Source organism: Zalophus californianus, chromosome 6 (genome assembly GCF_009762305.2).
Source record: "Zalophus californianus isolate mZalCal1 chromosome 6, mZalCal1.pri.v2, whole genome shotgun sequence".
Classification (NCBI taxonomy): Eukaryota; Metazoa; Chordata; class Mammalia; order Carnivora; family Otariidae; genus Zalophus; species Zalophus californianus.
In genome coordinates this window covers 113,261,412-113,288,365 of record NC_045600.1, presented here as the reverse complement: position 1 = coordinate 113,288,365, position 26,954 = coordinate 113,261,412, and the positions used below count along the sequence as shown (strand labels likewise).

The window sequence follows — 26,954 nt, the reverse complement described above, 5'->3', positions numbered from 1 at the left end:
TGCTAACAGTACAGTAAAGGTAGGAATCTGGAATTGGAGAAACTGAGAAGGCTGCCAAAGGTCACGCAGCTAGTAAGTCACAGAGCAGGGGTCAAACCCAGCTGTGCCAGGCCCTCAAATCCCTGGCCGCAGTGCTTTACCATGGTGGGCAGCTGGTGGGAAATCACAGCGACTCCAGATGTCCTAGAAATTACCTGGTCCAACCGCCACCCCTCAACTGAAGTGAGGAGGCTGAAGCGCAGAAAGGGGAGGGGGGAGGGGAGTATGGAAGCTGCTGACTGGTATCCTTCCAGGTAGGGCTCTGCCCACCCCCACCTTGTACCACAGAAGCTTGCCCCTGTCCCTCACTCCTGGGAGTTCTCAACCTGGCCCAACTGCCATGTTGTCTAGTGAACGTCAACAAGTGTCCTGCCATCACCAGACCGCTGGCCTTGAGTCCCACACATGCACAAGGCACTGGAGGCAAGTCTCTGTAGCTGGGGGCACCTCTGCTACCAAGACTGGTTAGGCAGCAAAGGCAGCCTGAGAGGGCCCGGGGATGGGGAGGGGGCTCCCTCATTAAAGCAGCCCGTGCCTCCTGCCCCTCGGGACCGCCTGCTGATTGGTTCATAATTTTCTGGGCAAATGCAGGGCCATGTGTGAGATGACTCTGGGGAAATCAGGCCAAGGATTGGTTTGGGTTTGAAGCCTCTGTCCCCAGGGTCCCCCTTCGTCCCACCCCTCCCTGCCACCATCACTCTTGTCTGTGTCTGAGCCTTCAAATGTCCTTGCCTTTAAATGAAGGCTGGGGCTCCAAACGGGTGCCCTCCCATTCTGTATTTGCTGTGCTAGACATGAACTGCGGTGGGCAGACAACAGGAAGGACTTCCCAGGCACCCCTGTGTTCTTCAAGGCCTCTAGGAATGTTGGGACCATCATGTGGGGCAAACTCCAGGTGAACTATGGGAACTGACTGATCTGGCCATTCCTTGGCACCCGGCCACAATCTGCACAGCCCTCCCCAACATATTCAATGTCCTGTGCATATTCATGTCCTGTGCATCGCCTCTCCACTCCTGTGCTCTGTTGCCCTGAACCATCCCTCCCCTCTTAAAAACTCAAGAGTCTTGTGTCTGGGTACCCACCCTAATCACCCAGGCTTCACATCCTTCTGGCCTCAAATTAAAAAAAAAAAAATTTTTTTTTATTGTGGTAAAATATATACAACATGAACTGTCCCATTTTTATCGTCTTTAGATGCACAATTCACAATGTTGTATAACCATCACCACTGTCTATTTCTGGAACTTTCTCATCAACCCAAACAGGAAACTCTGTACCTATTAAACAAGGACAGTCTACTGTCCCCTTCCCCCAGTCCCTGGCAACCACCATTCTCCTTTCTGTCTCTATGAATTTGCTTACTCTAGGAACCTCATCGAAGTGGCTTCAGACCATATTTGTCCTTTGTGTTTTCTCTCCTCTGATTTTTACAGCTCTGACAGTCCCTCCCGCTTCATTATTAGATTACACATTCTCTTGTGTTGATGTGTGACCTTTTCATGCGTGTAATGCCTATCTTCACCAGACCAAGAGCGCCCTGAGGACTGCTCCTCCATAGCACTGAGAGGCTTGGCTCTGGGTGCACAGCCGTGTTCAGTAAACGCCTTAATAGTCCAGGGACTAGCCGACTGAGGGAGTGAATCGACACATGGGTGAGACACTAGAGGTACGAGCCAGTGACAGGGTGTGTGGGGGAAGGAGCCATACCTGAGGGCACCCGTTCTGGCTGACCCGAGGAACATCGAAGTGCATCCCAGATGAGATAGGGAAGGAGAGTCGGGTGATGGGCAGCCCCGTGAACGCCGGGTCCTGCTTTACCTGATTGACCCTGGGGAGGCAAGGAGACAGGGATCAGCCCTGGAGTGCTGCAGGTGCCTGGTGCTCTTGGCTCTGTGCCCCAGCCCGGCAACCAAGGGCTCCCACGCAGATGGACTCTGATGTGAGAGAGGAGGAGGGGGCAGGGACCTGGACACCAGGACAGGGGATGGACCCTGGTCCTTCTGATCGCTGGCCCAAGCCTTGGGAAAGCTCATCCGGGTCAGGAGATGGGCTGCAGCTCCCAGGTTCCCTGCCGCATGACCTGCTGTGGCCTGGGCCTCATCTGAACGCACCAGCTGCCCTCATCTTTAAAAAGCCTCGCCTTTGGAAGTCCTTGCCAGAATGACCCACCCCCGTGCTGGCAGTTCTAGTTTAGGCTTTGCGGGGCACGGAGGCTGCAAGGGCAGGATTCAGGAGGTGTGTGTGTGAGCATGTGCGCATGTGCTGAGCTCTTAGGAGGGCTGGGAGTGAGTGAATCAGTCAGCTTCATTCCTCCAACAAGGAAGGAGTGTTCACAGGTCATCAGAACTCAACAGATGGTGTAGTGGAGTCCTGTTGGGCCATCAGAGTCAGTGGAAGTGACAGAGGCAGACAGCTGACCCCCAGGAGATGGTGCTGTGACCTCCAGTGGCCAAACTAGCCTGAATACCCTTCCTGAGAGTCCTCAAATCCACCGAACCCCAAAGGTTGTCTGGGGGGGTGGGACATGAGTTTCAGCTGGGGCCAGGGAGACCCTCAGGAGGGTAAGGGAGGAGACTCATGGGCAGGGTTAAAGGGAAGTTCTGAGCTGACCCACAGGCTGCCTTCTTCGGGGACAACCACTGGCTGGAGCCTTGGTCCTGCACTAGAGTAGGAGGGGGAACTGTGGATGTGGTGGGTGTGGGATGGGGAGGCAGGTTTGGAGGGGCTGAGGACCTCCTGTCCTCCTCCACATGCTGGTTCCTCTGCAGCCTGCTCTCCAGAGAGTTCTAAGCCACCCCTTTCCAGGGACCGTGGGCAACTTCCTGGGACCTCAGACCCAATGGGAGGTTTGAAAGGCCTTGAAGAGGGCAGGTTTCTAGGGCTCCTGGAATCATGGCCTGTGGTGGCAATGACAATCTTTCCCCTCCTCTGTCCTCTGCCCTTCCCGCCCTCCCCTTGCCCACACCCACCTGGGCCCCACTCACTTAAAATCATTGTAGTTGGGAACCACCCTGGCAATGACCACCATGGGGTCTGGGTTGTTGACCAGGGGCTCATTGACTCCCCGGAGAAAGACCTGGGGAAGAGAGGAGGCAGGTGAACCTTGGATGGCTTTGGGGCCTCTTGGGGACAAGGCCAACCCACCTGCCATCTTTCTCCCCAGTAATGAGCTCATCCCTGCCTCCATCTGTCTCGCTTGGTTCTTTCGCTGCTCAAGGCTGCCCTCCTTCAGGCCCTGGGCGAGGCAATGGGAAGGCAGAGGGAGAAGGCACAGATTATGTCCCCATATATCTCCACTGCCATCCCAAGCAACTCCTGATCTGGCTCCTGGCTCTCACCCCTTACCCACCAGATGGGCTCCCACTCACCCCTCAGCCCTCACCCTGACTCCCCCAGCTGCGGTTCCTTTTACTTCTCTGACTCCCATCACTGGCCTCTATTCTGCCCCCAACCCATCCCCTTTCCCAGGCAATTTGATATATGATGGCAAAAACTGCTTTTGTAAAAATGAATTGGACCATGTCATTCCGCAGCTTGAGACCAGCAAGGACCGTCCTCCCAGTGCCCTTAGAGTGAATTCATGGCCAAAACCTGCATGTTTGGCCTGTCTGCCCTTGGCCTGCATCTCCACCAATCCCCAAGTCTTCCTTTGCTCCAGCCTCTTTTGTCTCACCTCTCCAACATGCTTACTTGTTTCTGCCTCAGGGTCTTTGCACATGCTGATCCCTCTGCCTAGACTCCCCATCCCCACCCCCAGCAACTCAGTGGCTGGCTCCTTCTCTTCCTTTAGAGCTTAAATGTCACCACCTCCAGCAGACCTTCTCTGACCACTCTTACTAAAGCAGCCCACCCCATTCTCAGCCCCTGGATTGCCTCTTCTGTAGCACTCATCATAACCTGTGTTCAGTCTCATTTCTTTCTTGTTCATGTTCTGTCCGTCTGACTAGAACCCAGGCTCCACAGGGGCGCGGACCATGTCTACCTCATTCACTGCTGTTAGCAAACGCCCCTGGCACAGAGTAGGACCTCAGTGTGTGTTTCAGGGAGAAATGAGCTCCACTGATGAAGGAGAAAAGTGGAGGACAGGGGAGGGAGAGGCTGAGTGTATTTCTGAGTGAGAGAGAGACAGAACCTCTGATGCCTGGGGGGTGGTGGGGTGGTGGAGGAGGGGCCAGGCAATGGCCTCAGGGTGGGGCTGGGCTTGAGCCCAGGCTTGGAGGGTGGATGGGGGTCCTAACTACAGGGTGCACAGGGGAAGAAAAGCAGAAAGACAAGGGGCTGTGAACACAGCTGAGGGCCCCCTCACAACAGCTGGGTCACTATGTCACCGTGGCCAGTCCTCGCTCCACTCTGGGCCTTAGGGTCCCAGCTCATACACTGAGGGGTGGGTCCACACTGTCCCCAGTCCTCCTAGTCCTGACCTTCAATGGGAGGAGAGTGCCTGGGAGTAGGGGCTTGTTCTGGCTCCTCTCTCTTTCCTCCTGAGCTCTCCCTCCTGGGTCCCTCTGCCAGGACCCATCTGAGCTGGTGGCCCGCAACTCCACACAGGTGTGAACTAGTAAGGCCTTAAAATAATAGTGCTTAGGGCCTTTCAGCGCTCGCTGGGGCCCCTGGAGACTGAATCCCTGCCCCAGATTCAAAGGACTGGATCTGCTGAGGGTATTACAAACTTTGGGTGGGGGCAGGAGTCTGGGCTGAGGGAGTCAGCTGCAGAGCTGTCAGACCCTAGTGCTCACAGGGACACCAACAGGTGTAGGGGCTGAGAGCAGGTCTCTGAGAAGTGGGGGGTGCTGGCTAATTTACACCTGGTCCACGCTGAATGGTCAGGTGTGAATGAAATAGGCACACCTGCTTATGACAGCCGGTGAGTGACAGAAGCAATTTCTCTGTGCACTGTGCTCTCCAGTCTGCTCTCAGGACTGGAACGGGGGACATCTGTGCTGGGGCCAGGGAGTAGGCGGAGTGCTGGAGACTCTACCAGGTAAGTCTGGGGGCTGGGGTGGGTGTAGGGCAGATCCTCGGTGGAGATACCTGCAGGCCAGGGTTCTGCTGGGTCTTAAGGATGTGGCCTTCTCCCTGTGGGGTGTGGCGTGGGGACAGCAAGGTCAAGCTGTGGCCACTCTTCCTACTTCCGTGTGTGTGTGTGTGTGTGTGTGTGTGTGTGTGTGTGTGTGTGTGTGTGTGTGAATTGCTGGCAGGTCCCAGGAAAGGGCATGACATAAAAGGGAGGGAGATTGGACCAGAGGGACCCTGCAGGTCACACACACTGGCATCCAAGGTGGCTGTGGGGAAGCAGAGATGGGGGCCAGGAGCTCTGGACTTCCATTCCCAGGCTCTCCTTGAGTCTCGGTGTCCCCAGCTGTGAAATGAGACTCAAGAACAGGTCTTGTCCTGCCAGGCTTACAGTGCTGTGGGGTGCATCAGATCAGCCAGGCTGGGGCAGGGGAAGCCCAGAGCTTGGGCCTTCTTGGCTACTCCCCCTCCCCCCTATCATACTCAGACCAATGCTGCATTTGAATCTGTCAGCCCTGGGCAGTTTGAAGGCTGTGGGGGAAAGAGAGGGGGTAGGTTCTTGGACATCTTTCTGGGGCACTGCCCATCCTCCTGAAGCTGCTGAAAGGCTGAGGGGTAGAAGGTTGGGGATGGCGTGTGTGGAAGCTAGGTCCAAGCTGGGCCAGGCCTGGAGGAGGCTATGTAAACAGTTGTCGAATGGATGAATGAATGCCTAATTGGAAGGCCAGCCAAACCTCTTCAGAAATAGGACTCAAAGAAGAGGTGGGAGGCCCTAAAATTTGGGGGCTTGTAAGCCCTAGATCAGGGGTCACTACTGCAAGAGGGAGAGAACATGAGAGAAAATAGGAAGGGACTATGGGCCAAAGTGGGGGGTCACCCCCATGAGATTCAGGCAGACATAGGCTTTGGTATCCTCCCCTTCTCCGTCCTGCCTGCATGGTGTGTGGAGCAGAGCAAGAGATGGCCAGGTTAGGGCAGGACTGTGTGCCTGGAAGTGCTGGGAAAGGTTAGGCATCCCAGGGCTTGTCCTTCACAAAGTCCTTTGGCTATTCTTGAAAGGCCCTGTTGGTTTCTTCCCCAGACACCCTTCCCTGCCTCATAAAGTCAAGCCAATTGGAGGTGGTGAAGGGCAGGGTCTGGGGGCTGCTCAAAGCTTGTCTCCCCCCACCCCCACCCCGGGTCCCAGTCTGGCACCTCCAGAGCTGTGTGGTTGCTGCCGACATAGCGGGGGAAGAAGCTGCCCTTCCGAACGATGGTCGCGTACAGTTGGGTCTTGGCAGTGGCTTCTTCAGCTTTTCCAGACTGGGCGGGCTTGGGTCAGGGGGAAGGAAGAAGACACACAAGAAGGCGAGTGACTAAGGGGAAGCCCCTGCCATAAATCCAGCCCTCTGCAGACAATCACTTGGCATTGCTCCACCGGGGCTCCGAGCTGATAATTAAAGCTCATGGTCCCCGCGAGCCCTTCCAAGATCAATATAATAAATCTTCCCTTTTCTATTTGAATATTTCATCACCCTCACAAGGACCACTGCCTGCCTGCTCTCTTTGTGAAGATGTGATAACAAGGCCTGGGTTGTAAGTGGCCAGAGAGCCAGAAGGCCTGGGTGATGATCGCAGAATCACAGCTAAAGTGCTGAGCCTTCCAGGTGAGTCACTCATCTCTCTGGACCTTCCTGTCCCTGCCTGCTCCAGGTACCTCATCCAGGCTTAGGGAAGGGGCTTAAGGAAGGTAAAGACCCTTAGGTCATGGTTGAGGAGGTGCTTGGAAAGAAGATCAGGGCAGGGTTTGGTGGGAAGAAAGGAGAGGAACCAACTGAGCACCCACCACGTGGCAGGTACTTTGCCAGGGGCTTTATGCCCATTGTTGCAATTGATTGTCCAAATGCTTGCTCGGTGTCTCTCTATTTTGCCAATGAGAAGTGGAGGCCTAGTGGGCTAAGCAGCTTCCCATGGGTACACAGTTAGCAAGAGGCAGACCAGGGATAGGAATCCAGGCAATCTTGCATCACATTGTTCTTTACTCCAAGCCACAGTAGGGGTCTGGAGGGCACATTGAGGGGAAAGTAATGCTCTGTTCATCTTGGCCCAGTGCCTAGCACATAGTGGGTACTTACTAAGTGCTTGAGCCATGAAAGAATGAGTTCTCCCTTCCACCAGTCAGCACTGGGGAGAGGGAGCCGATGGGGGACTTGTCCTGGGAAGTTCAGGCCATGGACGGAGACACCTGAGGCTCCCCACTCCAGGCTCCTGCCCAGTTGCCTACTTGAGGGGTGCACTCCAGGGAGCACTTTCTCTCCCACCTGTCCCAAATCTTCTGGGCCTTCCTCCTGCCAAGGCAGTGTGTGGCAGCACAGAAAGAACTGACCTGGGAGACAGGTGACCTGGGCTCACCCTCCACTCTGCTACTCATTTGCTCTGTCACCCAGGTTGGGAGGATTCCTCTCTCTGGGTCCCAGTCCTATGTATGCAAAATGTAATTCACCTGGAGGATTAGAGATGGTGTCTGGCCCGGGAGCTGGGACATAGATATTCTGTAAATACTGTATTTCTTTGCTTTTTAGATACAGTCCCACTTTTAACATACATGAAATCAGAATATATCTTTCATTGGCATATTTATTTAATGTAGTAGATGTTCCATGCTATTGGGCTCTTTTACAGAGATGAATTTGGAGAATTCCAAATTCTCATGGAAATCATTCATGTCTACCTGCCAGGAGCTGCGTTTCCGGAGCCCCATATGGTCCAAGAATTGTCATACTGCAAGGTGAGCATGGGAAGCTCTGACGGAATAGCTGGGGGCATCAAGGTGGTTCCCACCTGCTCTCCCCTTACCCATCCCAGGCCCTCATGGGCTCAGGGCTCTGACTCACCTTCACTAGCTCAAAGTGGTAGGGGTGGAAGACACGCAGGTACTTGATAGGGATTTGGTAGGACAACAGTTCCTCTTTCTTTTTATTGTCCATCACCTTGAGGACCACATCTTAATAGAGAAAAAAGATCACAAGGTCAAAACAGGGCTTAGCTGATCAACATCCCACCCAGTGAGGTGAGCCAGTAGGAGGTGAGACATTGCCCAGAGCAGGGAGCAGGGGCCCTGCTGAGGAACCAACATGCACATGTATACATGTGACACACACACACACACACACACACACACACACACACATTCACACACATTCACAAGTGCTGTTTGAGCCCCGGGCCCAGGACAAGTCTCCGTGCCAGGTGCTGTTAGAATCCAAAGATGTAATTCTGTCCTATGGTCCAGAAACTCCCAGCCCAGAGGTGGACACACCCAGAATGGAGCCCCCATGTCAAGAGACACACATATGCTGGCACAGAGACACACACACACACAAGCAGGAATAGTACCCCTTCCTAGGAGCCACTTCCCTTAGTGACAGACACTCTCACCAGCTCTTCAGGCAGGGAAGGGAGGGCTTACCTCCCACATGTTGCAAATGGGGAAACTGAGTCTCAGTAAGGAAACAGGATCTGCTCAAGAAATCTTTCAATACAAATATCAACAAAAGTTTACTCCAAGGAAATGAAAACTAGACTAACACTATGAACAATGTAACACTTAGAAAACTCCCTCCATGGGGTGCCTGGGTGGCTCAGTCATTAAGTGTCTGCCTTCGGCTCAGGTCATGATCCTGGAGTCCTGGGATCGAGCCCCACATCGGGCCCCCTGCTCAGCAGGAAGCCTGCTTCTCCCTCTCCCACTCCCCCTGCTTGTGTTCCCTCTCTCGCTGTCTCTCTCTGTCAAATAAATAAATAAATAAAATCTTTAAAAAAGAAAAAAAGAAAACTCCCTCCAAAGAGACTACATTTTGTCATAAAATGCATGAACTTCAGGATGAACTCTGGGGAGAATACCAATGACCTGGAAAAAATCATGGCAATCCTGCTTAGTGAGCACATGCTGTGTGCCAGATACAGGGATGGTTGCTCCTGAGTCACTATTCCAACAAATCCCCACCACAACCCCTCAAGTAGGAATCACCATCTCTGTTTTTAAAATGTGATTAGTGGAGCTGAGAGTGGTTAAATAACTTGATCACCATCACAGAGATAGTAAATGGCTGATGGGAGAGGCTGAGCTTGTGATCCTGGGGGCATCTCTCCACTCTGGAAGTCTGTGGTTTGAGGAAGAAGAGGAGATGGGGAAGGAGGAAAAGAAGGAGGGAAGAGGGGGAGAGAGAATAAGAGATATGGAGGAGGAAGGCTCTAAAAGATTTAGAGAAAAACGGGAAAGAGAGGATGGGAAAGACAGGTGTACCTGATAGAGACTGGAGTAGACCAAGTGTACTTGAGATAAGGACACATCAGCACCACGGACAGCTGCCGGCTGTGTAGGTTCAGCAGTGGCTCTCAGTCACTTGGCGTTGGGTGGGTCATTTGCATTTTTAAAAAGATTTTATTTATTCATTTGAGAGAGAGAGAGCACAAACAGAGGGAGAGAGAGTAGCAGGCACCCCACTGAGCAGGGAGTCCGATGTGGGGCTAGATTCTAGGACCGTGAGATCATGACCCTAGCTGAAGGCAGTCACTTAACCGACTGAGCCACCCAGGTGCCCCTGGGTGGGTCATTTGGATGAGTGTGTGGAGGAGGAGGAGCCTTTGCTAATTACTCTTCCGTTCTTCCTCCTCCCCACAGCTACTCTGGATACATAAAGGGAAAGACACTTGCCGAAGTCCCTCAAGAGCTGGCCATATGGGATCTGTGCTAAAAGGAAAGAAAGGGAAATGGGTACCCAGAAGACTCGAGGTTGTCTTGAAAGAAGTAGAGTAAGACAAAGGATTTGAAGTGAGCAGACCTGGGTTCTAGTACTAACACACCAACTTGCTCTGTGACCTTTGGTCAGTCACTTAACCTCTCTGAGCTTCATGTTCCTGCTCTGCAAAATGTTAATATTTTAAAAAGGAAAAACCTTGTCCCTCTCCTACTATTGTTGTAAGGAGGGAAATGTGTTTTTCAAGTTATGAAATTCTAAGCAAATGCTCCTTGTAGTTGTCACTATTTTCCTCCTCATTAACCATCTGTAGTGCTCCGTATACTCACCCAGCCCTGAGCAGAACTGAAAAAACTCAGCTGGAGGATTCCAGTGCTCCCAGCCAAAGCTTCAACAGTAGCTGTGGAAGCTGTAGCCCCTCATGGCCACTATCCATGGGCCCTAAGTCCCCAAATCTGGTTGGAATTTGCTGAGGCTGAAAGAAGGGGTGAACATCTTGCATTTTTCCCCCCTACCCCAATCTTCGGAGCTCTGTGTGGGCAGCCAGCAGATGAGCTGTAATTGGGGGAATGGACAGCCATCCCTCCCTGTTCCTGTCTCCATGCTGCAAACACGCTTCATCAGCTTCTTCTCTGGGCATTGTGCCCCTCTGGCCTCCCACGGTTCCCTTTGTGTGGCCAACAAGCCATTTCTGCCACCCCCCTGCTTTGGCCCTGACATGGGTCTGCAACTCCCCTTTGCTTTTCATTAACACCTCCTTGAGCTACCTCCTCCCCTCCCCGCCACCTCTTGGCTTGGCCCCCATCTCCCCCACCCCCACCACAGACATCACCACAGCAACCGGTTCCAACCAGGTTCCAACAAGCATCCAGCTACTTCAATCTGCAAAGAGGAGCCTGCCAATATTCCCTGCCTATCCAGGAGGCCTTCCCTACCCTCTTGTTCTTTCCGCAGTGAGTCCGGTCCCCTCTCTGCTGCACAGATGGGCCCCAAGGCCACTGACTCATCATGTCCTTTCCTATAGTCACTCCAAATATGCAGAGCTCAAGGTGGGATGGGATCCCAGGTCCACTCACCACAACCCCTAACTTCCTGTCAGCCACAGAGATGCATGCACACACGCACATATACATACACACACTATACACACACGTACTGCCAGGCGCACGCCACCTCCCAGATAAATCTAGGCACACACACAACACACTGTTGCAGCACACACACACGCACATGACACACGGGCAAGCCTATGGCACAGTCACAAGCACGGACTCACACATACTACTTTCACACATACATGTGGGCCAGCAGGCAGGCATTCACAAACAAAATACATGTGCATGAAATCCTAGGTCAGTTTCTCCTCCTCTTCCACATATTCTTAATTCACCCCAGCAGCCCCACCTATCCCTTTATAGGCAGAAAAATATCCTTTGGCTTGACCCAGAACTAGCTTCTTCCCCTTTTATTGATGTGTCTCCTTGCGCTTTGCTTCTCTTCTCTTCCCCTGCCCTTAGCAGCTGGCTTTCTGTTCTTTGTGAGGCCGACAGGAGTTCTAAGTCCCTAGTGAGATTTCAAGGGGAGAAGTAAAGCCAGTCCTCTGAGGGAAGGACCACCTGCAAGACGGGAGCCTGAGGTTCTTCTGACTTGATAAGAGCAGAGATATCGTGGGCACCTGTGGTCTGTGCTGACTAAGCCTGATGCCAGTGCCCACAGCTGTCCTGGCACCTGCGAGTCGATACTCCTGTGTGCCCGGCCTGAGCTCGCCCAAGAGCAGAAACCACGAGCACACACACATGTATGCACACCTGTACCTGGAGATTTCGGGATGAGTCCTGCCTTGAAAAAGTTAAATTACCTACAGTGCTAGAATTTGCTGAAATGCAGGGACTGGAAAGGCTTCTGGGGGTGGAGGAGCAAGAACTAGTAGGCAGTTTCTACAAAAGTGCACCGTGGCCCTCAGGAACACTGCTATCTGACTGTGGGCAGTACCAGGGAGCCAGGGCAGGATAAGGAGCCGTTCTAGGGAAGCAGTTAGAACCCTGGAGCTGCAGTGAGAGCATGTACGCTAATCCTAGGTCCTCCACTTACTGACTGCATGAGCTTGAGCCAGTTATTTAAGTTCCCCGAATCTCAGTGTTCCCACCTAAGCAATGGGAGCAGCATGGCTTCTCGCAGGAGGTGTGACTCCAATGAGCGATGTGTGGGGATGTGCCAGGAAGCTGCAATGTGCTATTTCAGTGGGAGGCGGTAGTAATAACAACCATGAAAATGATAACAGGGGCATAAAAAGATAAGCTTTCATTGTCTGGCAAATTCATTTATGTGGAACAACTCATTTTTCGAGCAGACCGAGGAGATGAGGCATGACAGTATTATGATTTTTTTTCTTTAAAGCGCTTTTAACTGAGCCCAAAGAGGTGTTCAGGTGGCTTCCAGCTGAGTTGAGAGGGAGGCTGCTTCTGCCTCACACCCTTCCCCTGCACACCAGCCCCCTTCGCCCCTGCCTCACCTTCTCGTTCCACATCCTCAGCTTGGAGCTCCACTTTGACTGTGTCCCCCCAGATAGGGGCTTTGGTGGGCTCTGAGGTCACAGATGTGACTGCCTTAGCATTCTGGTTCTTCGTGTCCTCGGATGTGGTTTTCCTGGGGAGGGGAGGAGCAGGCTGAGTCAGAGGAAGGGTGTCCGGCCCGCTGCTCAGCCCTCCTGGACACGCTGTCCATAAATCTGAGTAAAGGGTGGACGGAGCATAACGAGCTCCCTCCTAGGCAGACACACTCGTGTCATCCGAGGCCCAGGGGACGCTGGGCCTCTCTCCTCAGTTGCTCTGACTGCTCAGGTGACCACACTGTCTTGCTGACCACCCCTGAGGCCTTCACGTGGACCCAGGCACCAGAGGCCGGGGCTGGGGATGGGAGCAGGGATAGACGGCTTGCCTGTCTGACTTCCTGCCCCTTGCCTGGGCAGGGCTCCCCAGCAGGCGCCTGTGTGCACAGACTCCCCATCCTGACTCTCTTCTCTAGGTTCTGTCCCCTGGGAGGAAGTCTCTGGGCAGGGCGGCTGTGTGGTGCCTGCCTGGCTGGCTCCTCCTTTGAGCTTCATTTCCCTAAGCTGCTGGCCCAGATTCCTGAGGCTCAGGCCAGCTCCCCGGGCTCTGAACCTTTACAATGGAGCACACTCGGGCTCCTGCCTTCTACAGCACCCACTGTGTGCAGGGCCCTGGGTTGGACACTGGGAGCAGGGCATGGGACAGGGCAGAGGGCGGTGAGGGGTTGTGCAAGGCCAGGGTGTCCAAGGTGAGGCCGAAGCTTGGGCCCTCTGCAACCCAGTGCATCCCACAGGTATCTGAGTTAAGTGTCCCTGAGCTCCCGAGCCATCAAAGAGTTCAGCGAGAGAGTTAATACTTCTTCTGTTGAGGAGGTTATTATGTTGGGGCTGTAAATGGTACTGCTACATTAACTGCAGCAATCATGGGTGAGGAATCATCCCAGAGCCTGGAGCAGGGGAGTCGCACCACGTACTCGGGAGGGGGAGGCACCGCCGATGGTTCCCCAAGCAGAAGCACAGATGGTGTCCTCACCAGCCTCGGAACCACCCCCGGAGGCCCCCAAAGGGAGTGTGGGGCAGGCGAGTTGGCCCAGAATCTCTGAGCCAATGTGCCCCACATGGTAGCTAAACCAGCCTGTGGCCTTCCCAGCTCATCCTACTGTCCTCCAGGAAGCCTTCTGGCTCCCCCCCACCCCCCAGGTCCTCATTCTGTCTTCTGGACCTGAGTGACATAGCAGCCTGGATCTTTGCTCCCCAGTTGTCTATAGGACTCCCGTGGACAACCATTCTTATGAGAGTCCTGTCGCCAAGCTCTAGTGGTCAACTGAAAACTCCCCTCTGCTTCGGCTGAGAGGCAGTGTGGCATGGTGATGACAGCAGGGTCCCTGGAGTTCCAAATCCTAGCTCTGCCCCTTCGTAGCTGCATGATTTTGGCAAGGTACATAATCTTGCTGTGCTCTACTTCCTTCATCTGTGAAAGGGGGTTGATAATGCAGGGCCGTTGTGGGCATGAAATGAATTAATATGTGTAAAGCACTTGACACATTGTTAAGCACCACGACGGTGTTGAATAGTAATAATCATAATCATTTTAATTGCCCTTGGCCTGGGGTTCCCCCAGCTTGACTCCAACTCTGGGTCTACAACCGGGGGTCTCTGGCTGCTGTGACCAAGGTGTGGGGTCCTGGAGGGAGTACCGGCTTCAGAGCGACACACAACCGGGTCTGAGCCCACTGTTACCTCTTGACCAGGCACCTGCCCTCTCTGAGCCTCAGTGTTCTGCTCTGTAGGTTGGCCCTCCCTCCCAGGGCGGTTATAAGGACCAGGAAGAAAGCGTGTTAAGCTCCCGGCACTCAGAGGGCCCCCTGGGGGCTTGCCGGCACCCAGAGAGGAGACCTGAGCCAGGGGACCTGGGTCACACGCAGTGCAGTGACAGACCTCAGCTGGAACCCATGGCCTGTTCTTGCCAGCCTGTCTTCCACCCTCCTGAGAGGTCTTCAGCCCCTTGTCCCCTCCCTTTCTCATAAGCTCCTGGTGGGAGGCACTCCAGGTGGAAAGAGATGGGGACAGGCGAGGGACAAGGCCATGGGAGCCTGCTTGGTGCTGACTCCGCTCAGGCGTAGAAGGGGTTAAGCAAGACTCCCTTCCCTCCCTTCCCTCAACACACACCAAAGAGGTCTGTCAGGGCTAGGTGAGTGGAGGCTGAATAACTCAGGAGGGGTGAGGCCCCCCGGGGAAGGAGGGAGGCTTTTAGCAGGTGGAGGGAGGCTGTCAGGATAATGGCTTTTCCTGGCACAGCTGACTCCTTCAGGCCTTGATGCTATTCTAGAAACTGGAGATCTAGAGGGGTGAAGGGGGCCAGCTCACTCCTTGCTCCTAGTCCCCGCTCTGCACCCCCAGCTGGGCACATGGGAGGCTGGGTTCTAGGACCCCCAGCCCCTGATGGGGCTCAGGTCTCCCAGTGCAGTTTCAGAGCCAGGGAGCCTCTTCAGGACCCGCCCACACAGGGCCCAGCTGCAAGAGCAAGATCCTCCCTCTGGTCCCTAAAGCCCCAGCCTGGTTCTAGCACACAGACCCCGGGGGTGTTGCCGGGTGCTGCCTGCTGTCCTGGGGCTCCGACTTAATCCAGCCATGGGGGACAGTCACACCAGGATGGAACTGGGGTTCGGTTCAGAGGCACAGTTTAGCAATCCTGGGTCTCAAGCTTCCCAGAAAAGGAAACCCCTCTCTGCCAGCCCCCACCTCCACCCCCCAGCGCCCTGGAGGGATAGGTGGATGTTTGGCAAACCAGCCAGAAGGCTCCAGGGCTCCCACCCAAGCCGGGGCTAGGGGTGAGGCATAAGCACATCTGTGAGTGGGAAGGAAGAAGATGGATTTTGCTTTCCTTGTCCGAGGCTGTAACTAAGGGAGATGCGTGGTCTGGTCCCCAGGGGCTGCAGCTACCAGGGAGGTGAGCAGTGGGGTGGGTAGCGGGGGGCACTGATGGGGAGGGGGAGTGCAAGCTCCTGAGCTGCTCCCCCACCTGCCACCCAGCCTTTGAAATGCCCTCTAGAGCATACACCTCTAGGGGTGGGACCTGTGTGTGTCATTGTCCCTGCCTCCAGGAAGTCTCCCCTGACCGGCCTCTCCTCTGCTTTCCCTCCCTGAGCGCAAGCGCACAAGCATGTGCGTGCATGCATGGACACATGCATACACAGACACACAGGCTTCCCTGGGGAGGTTTGTGTGCCACACCATACCCCATCTCCCACCTCCCAGGCCTCTAAGTCGCCCCCTTGCACTTGCCCGGCCTGTCCGCTTGGTCTCCCACACTCCTCAAGGTATCAGAGCATGAACAACTGTCAAGGTCTGGCCTCCTCCAGGGCAGGGCTTTGGAAGCCCAGGATGCAGACCACCTGGCTTGTCCTGAGTGTCGCTCCCAGGGCAGCCCCTAGGAGATCAAGGGGAAGGGGAGGATCCCAATTTGAGTCTGTTTGGGCTGCTGGGGTCCTGGCTCGGCAGGACCCTGAATCCTGAAAGACCAGAGAGATGTTCCCAGAAGCCCCGAGGAAGGAGATGGTCAGGCAGAATAAGAATGGACAAAGGGCAGAACCTTCAGGTGGATGGATAGTAGAACAGGGTTCTTGCAATCTTTTGACCTGGTCCTGCACAGTCCTGTTGCTTGCTCACCTGGGAAACTTAGAGGTAGGTTCCTCCAGGCCAGGTGCCAGGTGTGTCATGATTGGGCCCCATTCTGTCCTGAGAAGGCAGGGCAATTCCCCTCTACCTGCACCCTCCATGCCGGCCTCTGAACCAGGAAGTCCAGCCTCCCCATCCTTCCAAAGTTGAAGAGGCAGCCAGACTCCCAGAAACAGGCCTACTTCCATCTCAGGAAGGCACAGAAAAACCCAATGATGTGTCTCATGCCCAGAAGCCCAGCCGTATGCAACAGGGGTAGGAGGGGTGAACTGGCCCCTGCAGAGATGGTCACCCGAATGGGGTGGTCAAAGGCTGGATTTTTGGGGTTTTGATCCTGCCTGGGCTGGACTGGAGAGGCAAGGTTTTCTGGAGGTTGCAGGGCTTGAATAGATGGAGAGGAGGCCCTTCCCACTTGGAGGATGGAGCCTGAGGCATGAACAGTCTCATGGGCAGGTCCGTGGTGAGGGCATGGTTGGTTGATTCAGGGTCAGTGTGCTGGGAGCATGGGTAGTCAGAAGAGTGAGTCTTGTGGTCCTCCCTGACCCCGTTCCTTCTCCAGCTCTCTTCTCTCCATACCCATGTCCTCTGAGGCCAGAGAGGAAGGAGCGCAAAGCCCTGCCCTCATACCTCTGGCCTTGGCCAAGCTCCCCTGGGATTGCTGGGCCAGAAGATGCAGCCAGGGCTCCGCAAAAGAGGAGCTAAGATCCCAGGCAGGGATGTCGGGGTTGAAGCTTCCCTCTCTCCTCCCACTTTACCGGGCCAGAGCCCATCAACATCAATGCCCTCCACCCCGAGTGTGCCCCACCGCTAGCCGCCAGTGCAGCTGGTTCTTGTGGGTTCTGAGCTCTTGGGAGGCTGCCACTTCAGGCATGGAGCAGGGCTATTATTCTTAGCAAAGCAATGGCTCTCATCCTGGGTTTCATTTATTAATTGGACTCTAATGAACCATCACTAATTGCTGATGGTGCTACACCACTACAGGTGGGCCTCGATGGAAGGAGTAACCGCCCCTGGAGCACTGGAGGCCAGCCAAACCCCCAGCCTCCCATCCATGTGGGTGTGGCTGCTCTCCTCTGCACCTTCAGGCAGGGAGTGGGGACTGCTCTGGAAATCAGAAATGGGTGGGTCTAGACACTCCTGGGCCTTCAGGATGGGGACTGAGGGTAGCCTGGGATGAGGGAGATCTCCCAGGGGGCGGACAGATACAGGGAGAAGACAAGGACTGAGCAGGGAGCACCAGCATGTCTGGGTTATAGAGAGAAAGGCTGCCACAGAGGAGGGGCCAGAGAGAGAAGAGGGAATCAGGGGCGGCTTGTCCTGGAAGCAAGGAAAGAGGGGGCTTCAGGAAGGGGGGGTGTGCCTCTGAGACGCGAACAGAGAACGGGCATCCAAGGGAAGGCCACGGGCCCCAGGCGGAAGAGGACACTGGAGAAGCCGGATGCGGAGGCTGAGTCCGAGGGGCTGGGGGGTTCAGGAGGGGCAGACACGGGGCAAGGCCCAGAGATTCAACTGAGCAGAGGTGTTTGGTCTGCACATAAAAACCGGCTGATTTCACACAACGATCTGGATTTCTGGCTTCTCGCGAAATAGAGAGAGCTGACAACCTGAGCCCGCGTTCCTCCAAGGTAGGCACCGGAGGGGCTGATGAAGGAGCTCTGTGCTCCTGTTTGTCTCATACACCCGGCTGCTTTCAGCATCCTTGGAGCCGGCTCCTCCCGCCTGAAGGCACCGACTTTGTCACCCCTGGTGCCACTCCCTCTGATGGAAGTTCAGTGTGTGTCAGGGATGGGAGGTGACAGAAAGGGGCACAGCACGAGGGCAGGAGGAGCCTGCCACTCTCTTGGATGGATGCCAAACCATGCGGCCCCTGACCTGGAAGCCTGTGTGGGAGGCAAGGGGGACAGGAGCCAGACCGAGCCCAGAGGGAGGACCCAGCCTCCTGGGGCTGGGGTCTGGGGCAGGAGGAGGGGCCCTGTCAGCAGCTGTGCCCGTGCTCAGAAATAAGCAGACAGGACAGCCTGTGCATAATGCAGTGAGGACACCAGGAGGGTCCCCACTGGCCTGCCTCATTGCCTGAAATCTTCCCATTAAAACTTGCTTCTCTTAGTAAGCACTGCCTCCCTTGGGCTGCTCTCCAGGATTCCGGTGCCTCTGGGGAAGAACTCAGGCTTTTTGGGTCTGAATAAGTGTTTCAGGCATGAGAAAACCTCAGAGGCCCTGCACGGTGGTGATAGGGAACATCTGGAGAGATCCTTGTGGCTGCAGTCTGGCTGGGGGTTCTCAGGCAACCCCCCTTTTAACCACTGATACCAGCTGTGTTTACAGCTCTGGGTTACAGGGACGTTCTCACTGAACAAAAATTCTGAGGCGCTGAGCCTCAAAGGACTGACATCATTCGGAGCAGGTGCAGATGGGCCAGGTCACACCATAGGCTGGGGGCCCTGCAGGGGAGATAAGACCCAAGATTCTTAGGCCTCCCCTGGGCCTTCTCCCCCATACTGTGCCTTTTTTCCACAAGCATCCTGCTAGGAGGGGAGGAACCTTGGCCTCTACCACAGTGAGTTGTTAGTGACCAAATGGAGACACTTCTCTTCATCTGCTCCACTCTCACTGGCCAGCCCTGTGACCTCAGACAAGTCCCTTCGCGCCCCTGGGTCTTGGCCTCTTCGGCCATCACATGGGGCTCATGCAACCTGCCTGTCAGGGTGGCTGGATTAAAGCCAGAGTGTAAGGAGAACCGAGCTCTGTGAGAGCTCAGCATGGGCCACCAGCAGCAAATGAGGGCTGCTTTATTCCTGGGACTGTCCCGTGATCCCTGTCACTGTGTATTACTGCTGTATTTGCTGAGCCCAACCCTCTGGCAGCTGAGACAAGCTCCCAGGTCATCTGTGAGTTATGCCAGGCCTCTGCCCACTTGGCCCAAATCCCTGCCCTCTGGGGCCTTTGGTCAAGGTGCACAACCAGTTGGGGGAAGATGTGGGCAATCCAGATCCCAGGAGAGCTCTTCAGACTGGTCCCTGGATCTTCTCTGGAAGTCTGGGTTAGGACCCTGGTGCCAACAGTCCCCTTCTAAGAGGGGTGACCACTGCATGAAGATCAAGTCAGGGAGTGAGGATGAAAAAGCTTTTAGATTTTGGAATCCTGGATCCTGGCTTCGGTACCCTCTAGTTCTGTGATACTGGACAAGTCACAGAAATGCACCGAGCCCTTAGTAACCTCATCTGTAAAATGGAGACCATATTTTACCTAACTCAAAGGACTAAGTGATGATGAAATTATGAAACACATACACATCACACACACACACGCACGCACACACACACGTACGCACACACACGCGAGCACACGCACGCACTCCTAGCATATCTGCCGGGTACATGGTAGGCACTGAGTAAATGTACCCTTCTTTAACCTTCTCTTACCAGGAACTTATACAATTGTCCTACTTTCAGTACTTTCTTTCTTCATTCAATTAGTCATCAGGGTCGAGCTCAGTCTGGAGCTCGGTGTGTGATTAGGGCTCAGTCTATGACCAGAGTCAGGGCTCAATGCATGACCAAGGTCAGTCTCAGTCAGGGGCCAGGGTCAGGGCTCTCAGGCTGATCCGAGAAAACCAAAGATCCTCTGAGTGTGACTGACTGGCCCTGCCTGATCTGTGCTCTGCCCTGCCCACTGTGCCCGGGGCCAAGCCTTCCCCAGGCACCTGGAGGAAGCAGCACTTCCCCTGCAGGCCCTGGCTCCGGCCCTGTTCCTTAGCTGAGGGCAGCCAGCAGTCAGAGAAGTAGCTGCCAACTGGCAGCCCAGCCATCAACCCTTTGGCCAAGGGTCCGAACCCTACAGGCTGTCTCCCAGCTGGCCCCGTCCCCACACCCAGCCTGCTGGGGCACCCCCAGACTGTCAGGGCCACTGCCTTCCTGGTCCCTGCTGTGCTCTGATTGGCAGGCCTCTCCGTGCCAGGCTGCGAGGCAGGTGCTGGGCACTGCTCAGGCCCAGATCAGTCAGGGGAGACCCGGGACCTGGGCACCGGCCCAGCAGACCTGGGCGTGGAATCCGTCTTGCATGTAAAGCTGGGGCTCTTATAATCTCTAAAGCACTGAGACTGATTCCCAGGTCAGAGCACAAACCAGCCTGGCAAGCCAGGAACAGCATGGAGACCAGAACCGACATGCTGGCCACAGGAAGACGGGAGACTCAGAGAGGGGCAGGGACTGGCCTGAGGTCACACCGGGAGTCAGGGGCAGTGGGCCGGATTCTGGGTTTTCCTAACCAGATTTTGGCTTCTCTCCACCGCCCCATGGCTTTCTTCTGATCGACCTTGTGTGCCCACTGTGGGCGCTAAGGATACCCCTCACTCCGTGTCATGCTTTACACCTGTCAGCGTCTCCCACGGGGCTCCGCCCTCTGCACAGCCCTCCCAGGCAGGTTCCCAGGTGAGGTACTGGGGCTCTGAGGCGAGAAGTAACTTTTCCAAAGTCACAGAGCAAGCTAGAAACGAGGCCGGATTCATTCAACAATTACTTGCTGACAGCTTTCTATGTTCCAGGTACTTTGTTAAACAGTGGGGGTAGGATGGGGAGCAAAACAGACCTGGTGGTCGCTTGTGGAACTAGAGGGGCACCATGGGGGTGGGCACTGAGGAAGAATATGCCAGTGATCCCATAAAAGCACATCAAACACGTGGATCTGCATCTGTGGCCTGCAGAAGCGTGCAGTCCTAGGAAAGTACCGAATGCGGGAAACTTTGGCCTGGTCTGGGAGGTCAGGGAGGGCTTCCTTGAGGAGGTGATGAGAGCTGGGATCCAAAGAGGGGAGGGGAAGGGAGAATGTTCTGGGGGAGGGAGCGTGAAAGGCCTAGGGTGGGAGGGAATGGGGTCTGCTCAGAGAATGGAGAAACACCTGGTATGGCTGGAGCCCAGAAAGGGAGGGGCGGGCAAGGATCCAACCATGCTGGGCCTGGAATCCTCTTTACCCTGGGAGCAATGAGAACCCTGGGGGTTTGAAAAGGGGCAAGATCAGATGTGCTAAGAAGAAAACAGTGCAGTAGCCTAAGGTCAGGGAGATGGCAGAGAGAGGCAGTCAGATTTCAGAGATAGGAGACGCACTGACAAGCCAGGGATGGAGTGGAGGGGGGCTGCGGGGTGAAAGAATGTGGTCACCCACACCAGGATGAGGATGAGGTCACGCAGAGCGTACAGAGGAAAAGGAGTGACTAGGGTTGAAAGCGGGGACAGGCCAGCATCACTAAAGATGAGACGCCCAGTGGACATAGGGTGAGGCATGGCCGTCACCTTAGAGAAAGCGATTTCAGTGGAGTAGCGGGGGCCAGATTGGAAGCAAGGTGATGGCCCCGATGGAAAGAGGCAGAATCACAAGATGAGCCACAGGGACTTCTTGGTCTGGGACAGTCGCCAACTAGAGGTGTGCCCTATTACTAGGCGGGCTGGAGCCTGCACAAGGAGGGACATGATCCGGCCCCCAGCTAGGGAGTCCCCATCGTTAGACCTGGAACTCTCTTCAGCTCCCCACTCGTGGGTGGAATGAGTAAATGGCTCTGGGGTACTCTCAGGCCTAGGCTTTAACTCCTACCCCACCACTGTCCCCATAGGTCTGCCTGCTGGGGATGCAGCAGGGCCCAGGCAGAGGGGAAGGAGGCTGGGACAGGAATCCCCGCAGGTGAGACACCTCGGGAGGGCAGAGAGCAGGAAGCTCAGCCGGGACACCAAGCTGAGGGAACCAGAAACACAGGCAAGAGAGAGATGAGAAAAAGTGTTTTGAAAGAAGATGAAAGATTAATAATATTAATCTATATTCGATACACTTGAAGCATTGCAATATTCATCATGAGAAAAAGGAGCATGGGTGGGACTGGCTTCATCTGTGCTTGTGGTCTGCTTTGTTACCGGGCATGTGGAATCAGGACATCCAGGGCATGCCAGATCTTTCCCCCGGCTTCTGGCTTCCGAGGGTCTGGGTCCTCCCTCTAGGGTTCCTGCCCGGGGCTGGGGGCTCGCTGTGAAAGCCCCTTTCAGGTCCCTGACAGCTGGGCCTGCATTCTCCGAAGCCCTCCCTTCTGCTGTCATTTGCATCTCATTAGCACCCCCGGGGGCTGGTGGCCCCTGAGCCGCCTGGAGCCCAGGAACGCGGGCTGCAGGCTGAGCCGGGCCCTGCAACCGGCCCCCTCCCCGGGGTGGAGATGGGTGCGGCCATGCGCTCGCCCCGCCGCCCCCACACCCCTCACCCAGGCTCCGGCCGGCTGGGCTCCCGCTGCGCGTTCCCATGGCAACCGGGGGGGGGGGGCGGCGCGGGTCCGGGTGCCTGCCGTGGAGCAACCCCGCGCGCCTCGCTCCCCGCCCCGCCGCCCAGGCTGGCTTGGTGATAGGCAGGGCCTCAATCTCCCGAGATGATCGGCGATAATTGGTTTATGGAAATAGCTGAGGGGAGAAGGCGAGCTCCCTGCCAAGCCCACTCTCGGCCACCTGTCCCTCCTCACCGGGGACATGGAGTTGGGGGAGGGGAGGGCCAAAGAACTGGGTGGTGGAAATGGGGCTTTTGAGACAAACAAGTGTCCCACCTGTTGGTCTCCAGCACACCATCTAGCCTCCTTTCAACCGTGTGGGGGTGCCGGGGTTGTCGTCCTAGTGACTGGCTGTCTCAGTGGCTCAGCCCGGCTCCTTAAGCCACTCCTTATGCCTCAGTGGCACCCCTAAGCTTGGGCTCAGGCCTATGCCGGGAGTCTTGTGGGGGAAATGGAGGAGCGGGGTCTGTGCTCTGGAACCCCACCCAGTTTGGGCACAGAAGAGCGGCGCATGACTGTATCTATGTAAAGTGCATCAGCCCTCAGAGTTGTCCCTGCTGTGTGGCTCCAGAGGAGGGAGAGCTCAACTCTGGTGGCTGCCTGGAGGAGGAGGAGCCTTCGAGGCTTTGGAGGTGAGATTTCAGCAGGTGTTGGGAGAGGGCAGGGGCAGGCACTCCCCCAAAAGGAAATGTGGGCCAAAGCCCGAGGCGGGCACTGAATGACTGCTGGAATTCGTAGAGGCGGGGAGGTGTAGAGTAGCTTGTGGGGGGGCTTCCACTGTTCACAGAGGGGCTCAGCTTGTGGGAGGGCTTACCGCACAGTGCCTTGTCATCAAGATCGAACGCATGTCCGGCATCCCTACCGAAGGCTGGCTGGCTGGACACCGTGTCGCCCCTTGCTGCCCTTCCGTCGGACTGAGGCCCGTGAAGTGGGCAGCAGACACGGGACACGGCAGGGCAGGCCTCACTCAGGCACCAGGCTGTGAGAAGTGTGCTCCCTGACTGCGGCTGGCCGGCGGTGGGCGTGGGGTGCATTAAAGGACCAGAGCTAGCGAATCCCACATGAGAGAAATGACCCAAGAAATGGCGGGGGCCGAGGACGAGGGCGATCGTGAGGACCTACCGCAGAAGTGGACTTGGCGGGGGTGCTGGGTGGCTCAGTTGGTTAAGCGACTGCCTTCGGCTCAGGTCATGATCCTGGAGTCCCGGGATGGAGTCCCGCATTGGGCTCCCTGCTCAGCGAGGAGCCTGCTTCTCCCTCTAACCCTCCCCCCTCTCATGTACTCTCATTCTCGCTCTCTCAAATAAATAAATAAATCTTAAAAAAAAAAAAAAAAAAAGAACTGGACTTGGCGGGATCGGGCACCCAGAGGCCAGGAGAGGCAGGCTCGGGTCTTCTTCCTCTGACCACCATCCCACTGGGAGCCCAGCCCAGGCCTCTGTATACAGAGGCCGTGCGTCCCTAAGGTCAAACTGTGGCCAAGCTGTGGGATCAAGGAGTGGCTCTTCCTTCCTTCCCCAGCCCTGGTGAGCAGCTCCCACGCAGCGGGGAAGATGTCAGGCCTCACATGTACAGAGCTTACAGCCCCTGTGTGATTTACACTTGGCTTTCCCCTCTAGGTATCACAGTCCCGCCTCCAAACTTTGGCTGCTGCAATTCCAAATATCCAGACACTGGTTCCTGCTCACAGCCCGACAGCAGCCCCGGCCCTTGCTCCCAGCACTACTTACACTACCACATAGGGCCACGGCTCAGAGTCATCCTTGCAGGTGGGTAGGTTGATGGCCCCGTGGAGAGTGACCATGATGGTCTCCTTATTAGAGGGGGACAGGTGGCTTGTGACAGATTCCATACTCCTGAAGGTGTTCAGGGGCTCCTCTGGGCTCTCAGTGACCTGTGGAGAGAGCCAGGGCTGAGTGGCCTCCTCTGGGGTGGTCAGCTGTCCTTACTGCCTCCCTATTAACTTCGGTCCCTCACTGCTCCCCTCCAAGTACCTTTCCCTCTGTCATCCCCCCACCCAGCTTGGAACTACAGGGCACTTGCCTTTGGCCCCATTTTCTCCCTGCCTTTGTCCCACACCCCATGTCCGCCCCAACCCTGTGTCACTTCTTGCGGAGACAGGCTCTCACCTCTCAAGTCCAGTCTCACCGCTGAGCCTTTGCTTTTGCAGGTGTTTGCCTCTAATTCCTAAGTCCTGACTGCTTCCGAGGTCCTAGCAGCTGGCCTTCTTCGGTCTCTGTAACCTCAGCCCAGTCCACCTGTCATTTCAGGTCCTTCCCACGCACAGCCCTTTACAAAGTTTATCTATATCCATGGAGTCACCCGGTGCATTAACGAAAAGGGCTGAAGGCGTCTGTCCCAGTTGCCCCTCTATCTTCCACCCAGAGAACCCTACAGACCGGGAAGACGGAGTGGCGCCTGCCTGCACATGGGGTCTCTAGGCTGGTGGCCCCAAGCACACACACAAGCAGGAGCTCAATAGCTCAACAGCTTGGGGATTCAGGGCCCAAAGGGCCATGGTATTGAGAGCTGCCGAGAGGAGACAGAAGCAGCAGTCAGGGGGAAGTCAGGGAAGGCAGCTGGGAAGAGGAGGCCTTAAAGTGTTGGGAAGACATGCACGGCTGGAAGCACAGGCTGGAAGCTAGAGCAAGGCTGCGAAGCGGGGAGGGAACTTCCCACAACTCAGGGCAGGCTCATTTTGATTCTGGAGGCAGGACGAGTCAGGGAGGATGGCAGAGCCAACAGTTTGTGCGTAAACACTGTGGGTTGGGGAGGGGTGTGGACATGTGGCTACTGTGGCTTGGCTGGTCTTCTGCACTGGCTGGCTGACTCTCACTCCCCGTGCCTGGACTTGACACGGAAAACCCAGATTTACCCTTGCGAGGCCTCATCTGGCAGGAGGGTCCCCCCATCCTTGTCCCTCCTGCTGATTAATCAGCACTAGCTGATGTGAGGGGCCACAGAGGGGCCCTTCTGGCCTGGTGAGGGAAGCAAGGGACCTCCTCAGCTTGGAGATGGGGCCTCGAAGGGTGACTAAGGGTTGCCCTTTTATCTAGAAAGTTAGGCCTGTCAGAACCTGCATTCCAGGGCAGGCCCTGGTAGGGGGAGTCCTCAAAGTGGGAAGTGTCCATGGAGACCGAGAACAAAGTCCTGTGACATGGAGGGGAGACAGAGGCCAGGAAGAGTGAGGACCTGGTTCTGGGGGGCCGGCTTTGGTGCTGGCAGCAACGCCAGCAGACTGGATCCTCTGGCTCAGGCGTGATGAGCACTGAGTGTCAGGAGAGCCGGGTTTAAACCACCTCTGCTCCTCACCATCATGGGACCTGAAGCCAGTCATGCTCCGAGAGTCAGTTTCCCCAACGGGAGGCTGTGGGCTTGGAGCAGCTGGTCTGGAACCTGCCCTGCTCCCTGTGTGAGGGCCCAGGTTCCCCACACATTGTCTGCTCCCACCCTGAGCCTGGGGGTTCTGGGCACAGTGGATCCGTCCCTGTGGCTTGCTCCCTCACTTACCACAGGTCTGACGTTATCAGAAAGGCCTTCTCTGTACAAGCTGTGGTCCTTGCCTAACAAGATGACTAATTAGGAGGTGAGAACCCCACCTCCCAGCCCCAGAAGTGCCAGCCCTACAAGAGAGACCCCCCCCGACTGAGGAGCGCCCCCTCCCCAAGACCCAGTGGGGCCTGTCACCATCTGCAGAGGTGTTGAGACTTATCCCTCCCCCTCTCCTCTGTTCCCCTGCCAGGCCAGGGTGGAAGGAGGAGAGGGAGGTCAGTGCTCAGAAGGAACCCCTACCGGATGGGATGGAGGGGGACGGGGGGGGGGGGGGGGGGGGGGGCGGGGTAAGGGAGGGGAAGCAGGCACAGAGCCACCCCTCCCCCTCACAGGTCAGAGATGCTCACTACTCATCCCCCATAACCCACTCCACTCTCCTGCAGGTTTAGTCTCTTGGTTTAGTGGTATAGGAGCAAGACCAGTAGCCTGCGGTGTCGAGAGATATAGGTTTCAGGCGAGCTCTGCCCTAACTCCCTGTGGGGTCTTAATATTCCCGCCTGGTCAGTGGGAATATCTGGGATGGTTTGTAATTCAGTCTTTCCGGTAACAGGCCTAAGGTTCCTGCAGTGAGGCCAGGAGAGGCGACTCATGTCTCCCCCGTGCCCCAATTCCCAGGAGCAGCCTAAGATGGTGGGCCCATGCCCCTGTTGCTATGGGGGTACAGGGCCTGTCCTCAGCTTCCGAGGGCCCCAGAAGTGAGGGCCCAGCAGCGCGGCAGCTGCCCAAGGGCTTTCACTGACTCCCTGGTAAACCCAGAGCCCAACTGGTGATTTTGAAGACCGGGCCCATGAATTGTGCCCCCTCTCTGTCCCCTAGCCGCTCTGTGCCTCCCCTTGTGGGACAGCCTTCTGGGAAATAAAGCTTCCAGGGGGCTGACAAAGACTGCTCATGCTTCAGTTCTGGGCATGAGGCCAGCTGCCAGGCTGGTGCCTCCCGGCGAGGCCTGCAGGCATGTGCCCACTGGGGGGCCAGGGGGGGCCCAAGTGGGAGGCCTGGAGCCGGGGCCATGGGCCAACCTGTCTGCCTCCCCTTTCTGCCTTCCTACGTCTGGATGAGAATCTGCAGGCTTCCCTCAGAGAAGTGCCTG

The 26,954-nt window shown here is 56.0% G+C and overlaps 1 protein-coding gene and 1 long non-coding RNA gene across 7 annotated transcripts in view; one reads left to right on the top strand and one right to left on the bottom strand.

Annotated features, from left to right (window-relative positions):
* The window catches only part of CCDC33 (coiled-coil domain containing 33), a 102,592-nt gene that overhangs the window by 57,092 nt on the left and 18,546 nt on the right, over positions 1-26,954 (bottom strand). For 5 of the 6 annotated variants that reach the window (XM_027570849.2, XM_027570853.2, XM_027570851.2 and 2 more), the window contains exons 2-7: positions 24,046-24,209; positions 12,307-12,440; positions 7,929-8,038; positions 6,250-6,366; positions 3,027-3,118; positions 1,750-1,870 (exon numbers count right to left, since the gene is read on the bottom strand). In XM_027570849.2, coding sequence (XP_027426650.2) covers positions 1,750-1,870; positions 3,027-3,118; positions 6,250-6,366; positions 7,929-8,038; positions 12,307-12,440; positions 24,046-24,209 — 738 coding nt within the window. The remainder of the gene's footprint in view (positions 1-1,749; positions 1,871-3,026; positions 3,119-6,249; positions 6,367-7,928; positions 8,039-12,306; positions 12,441-24,045; positions 24,210-26,954) is intronic. The other variant, XM_027570854.2, reaches the window with a different exon arrangement.
* LOC118357065 lies at positions 6,657-9,986 on the top strand. Its single transcript, XR_004820136.1, has 3 exons — positions 6,657-6,701; positions 7,773-7,822; positions 9,719-9,986. It is a non-coding gene; the product is annotated as an uncharacterized LOC118357065 (long non-coding RNA).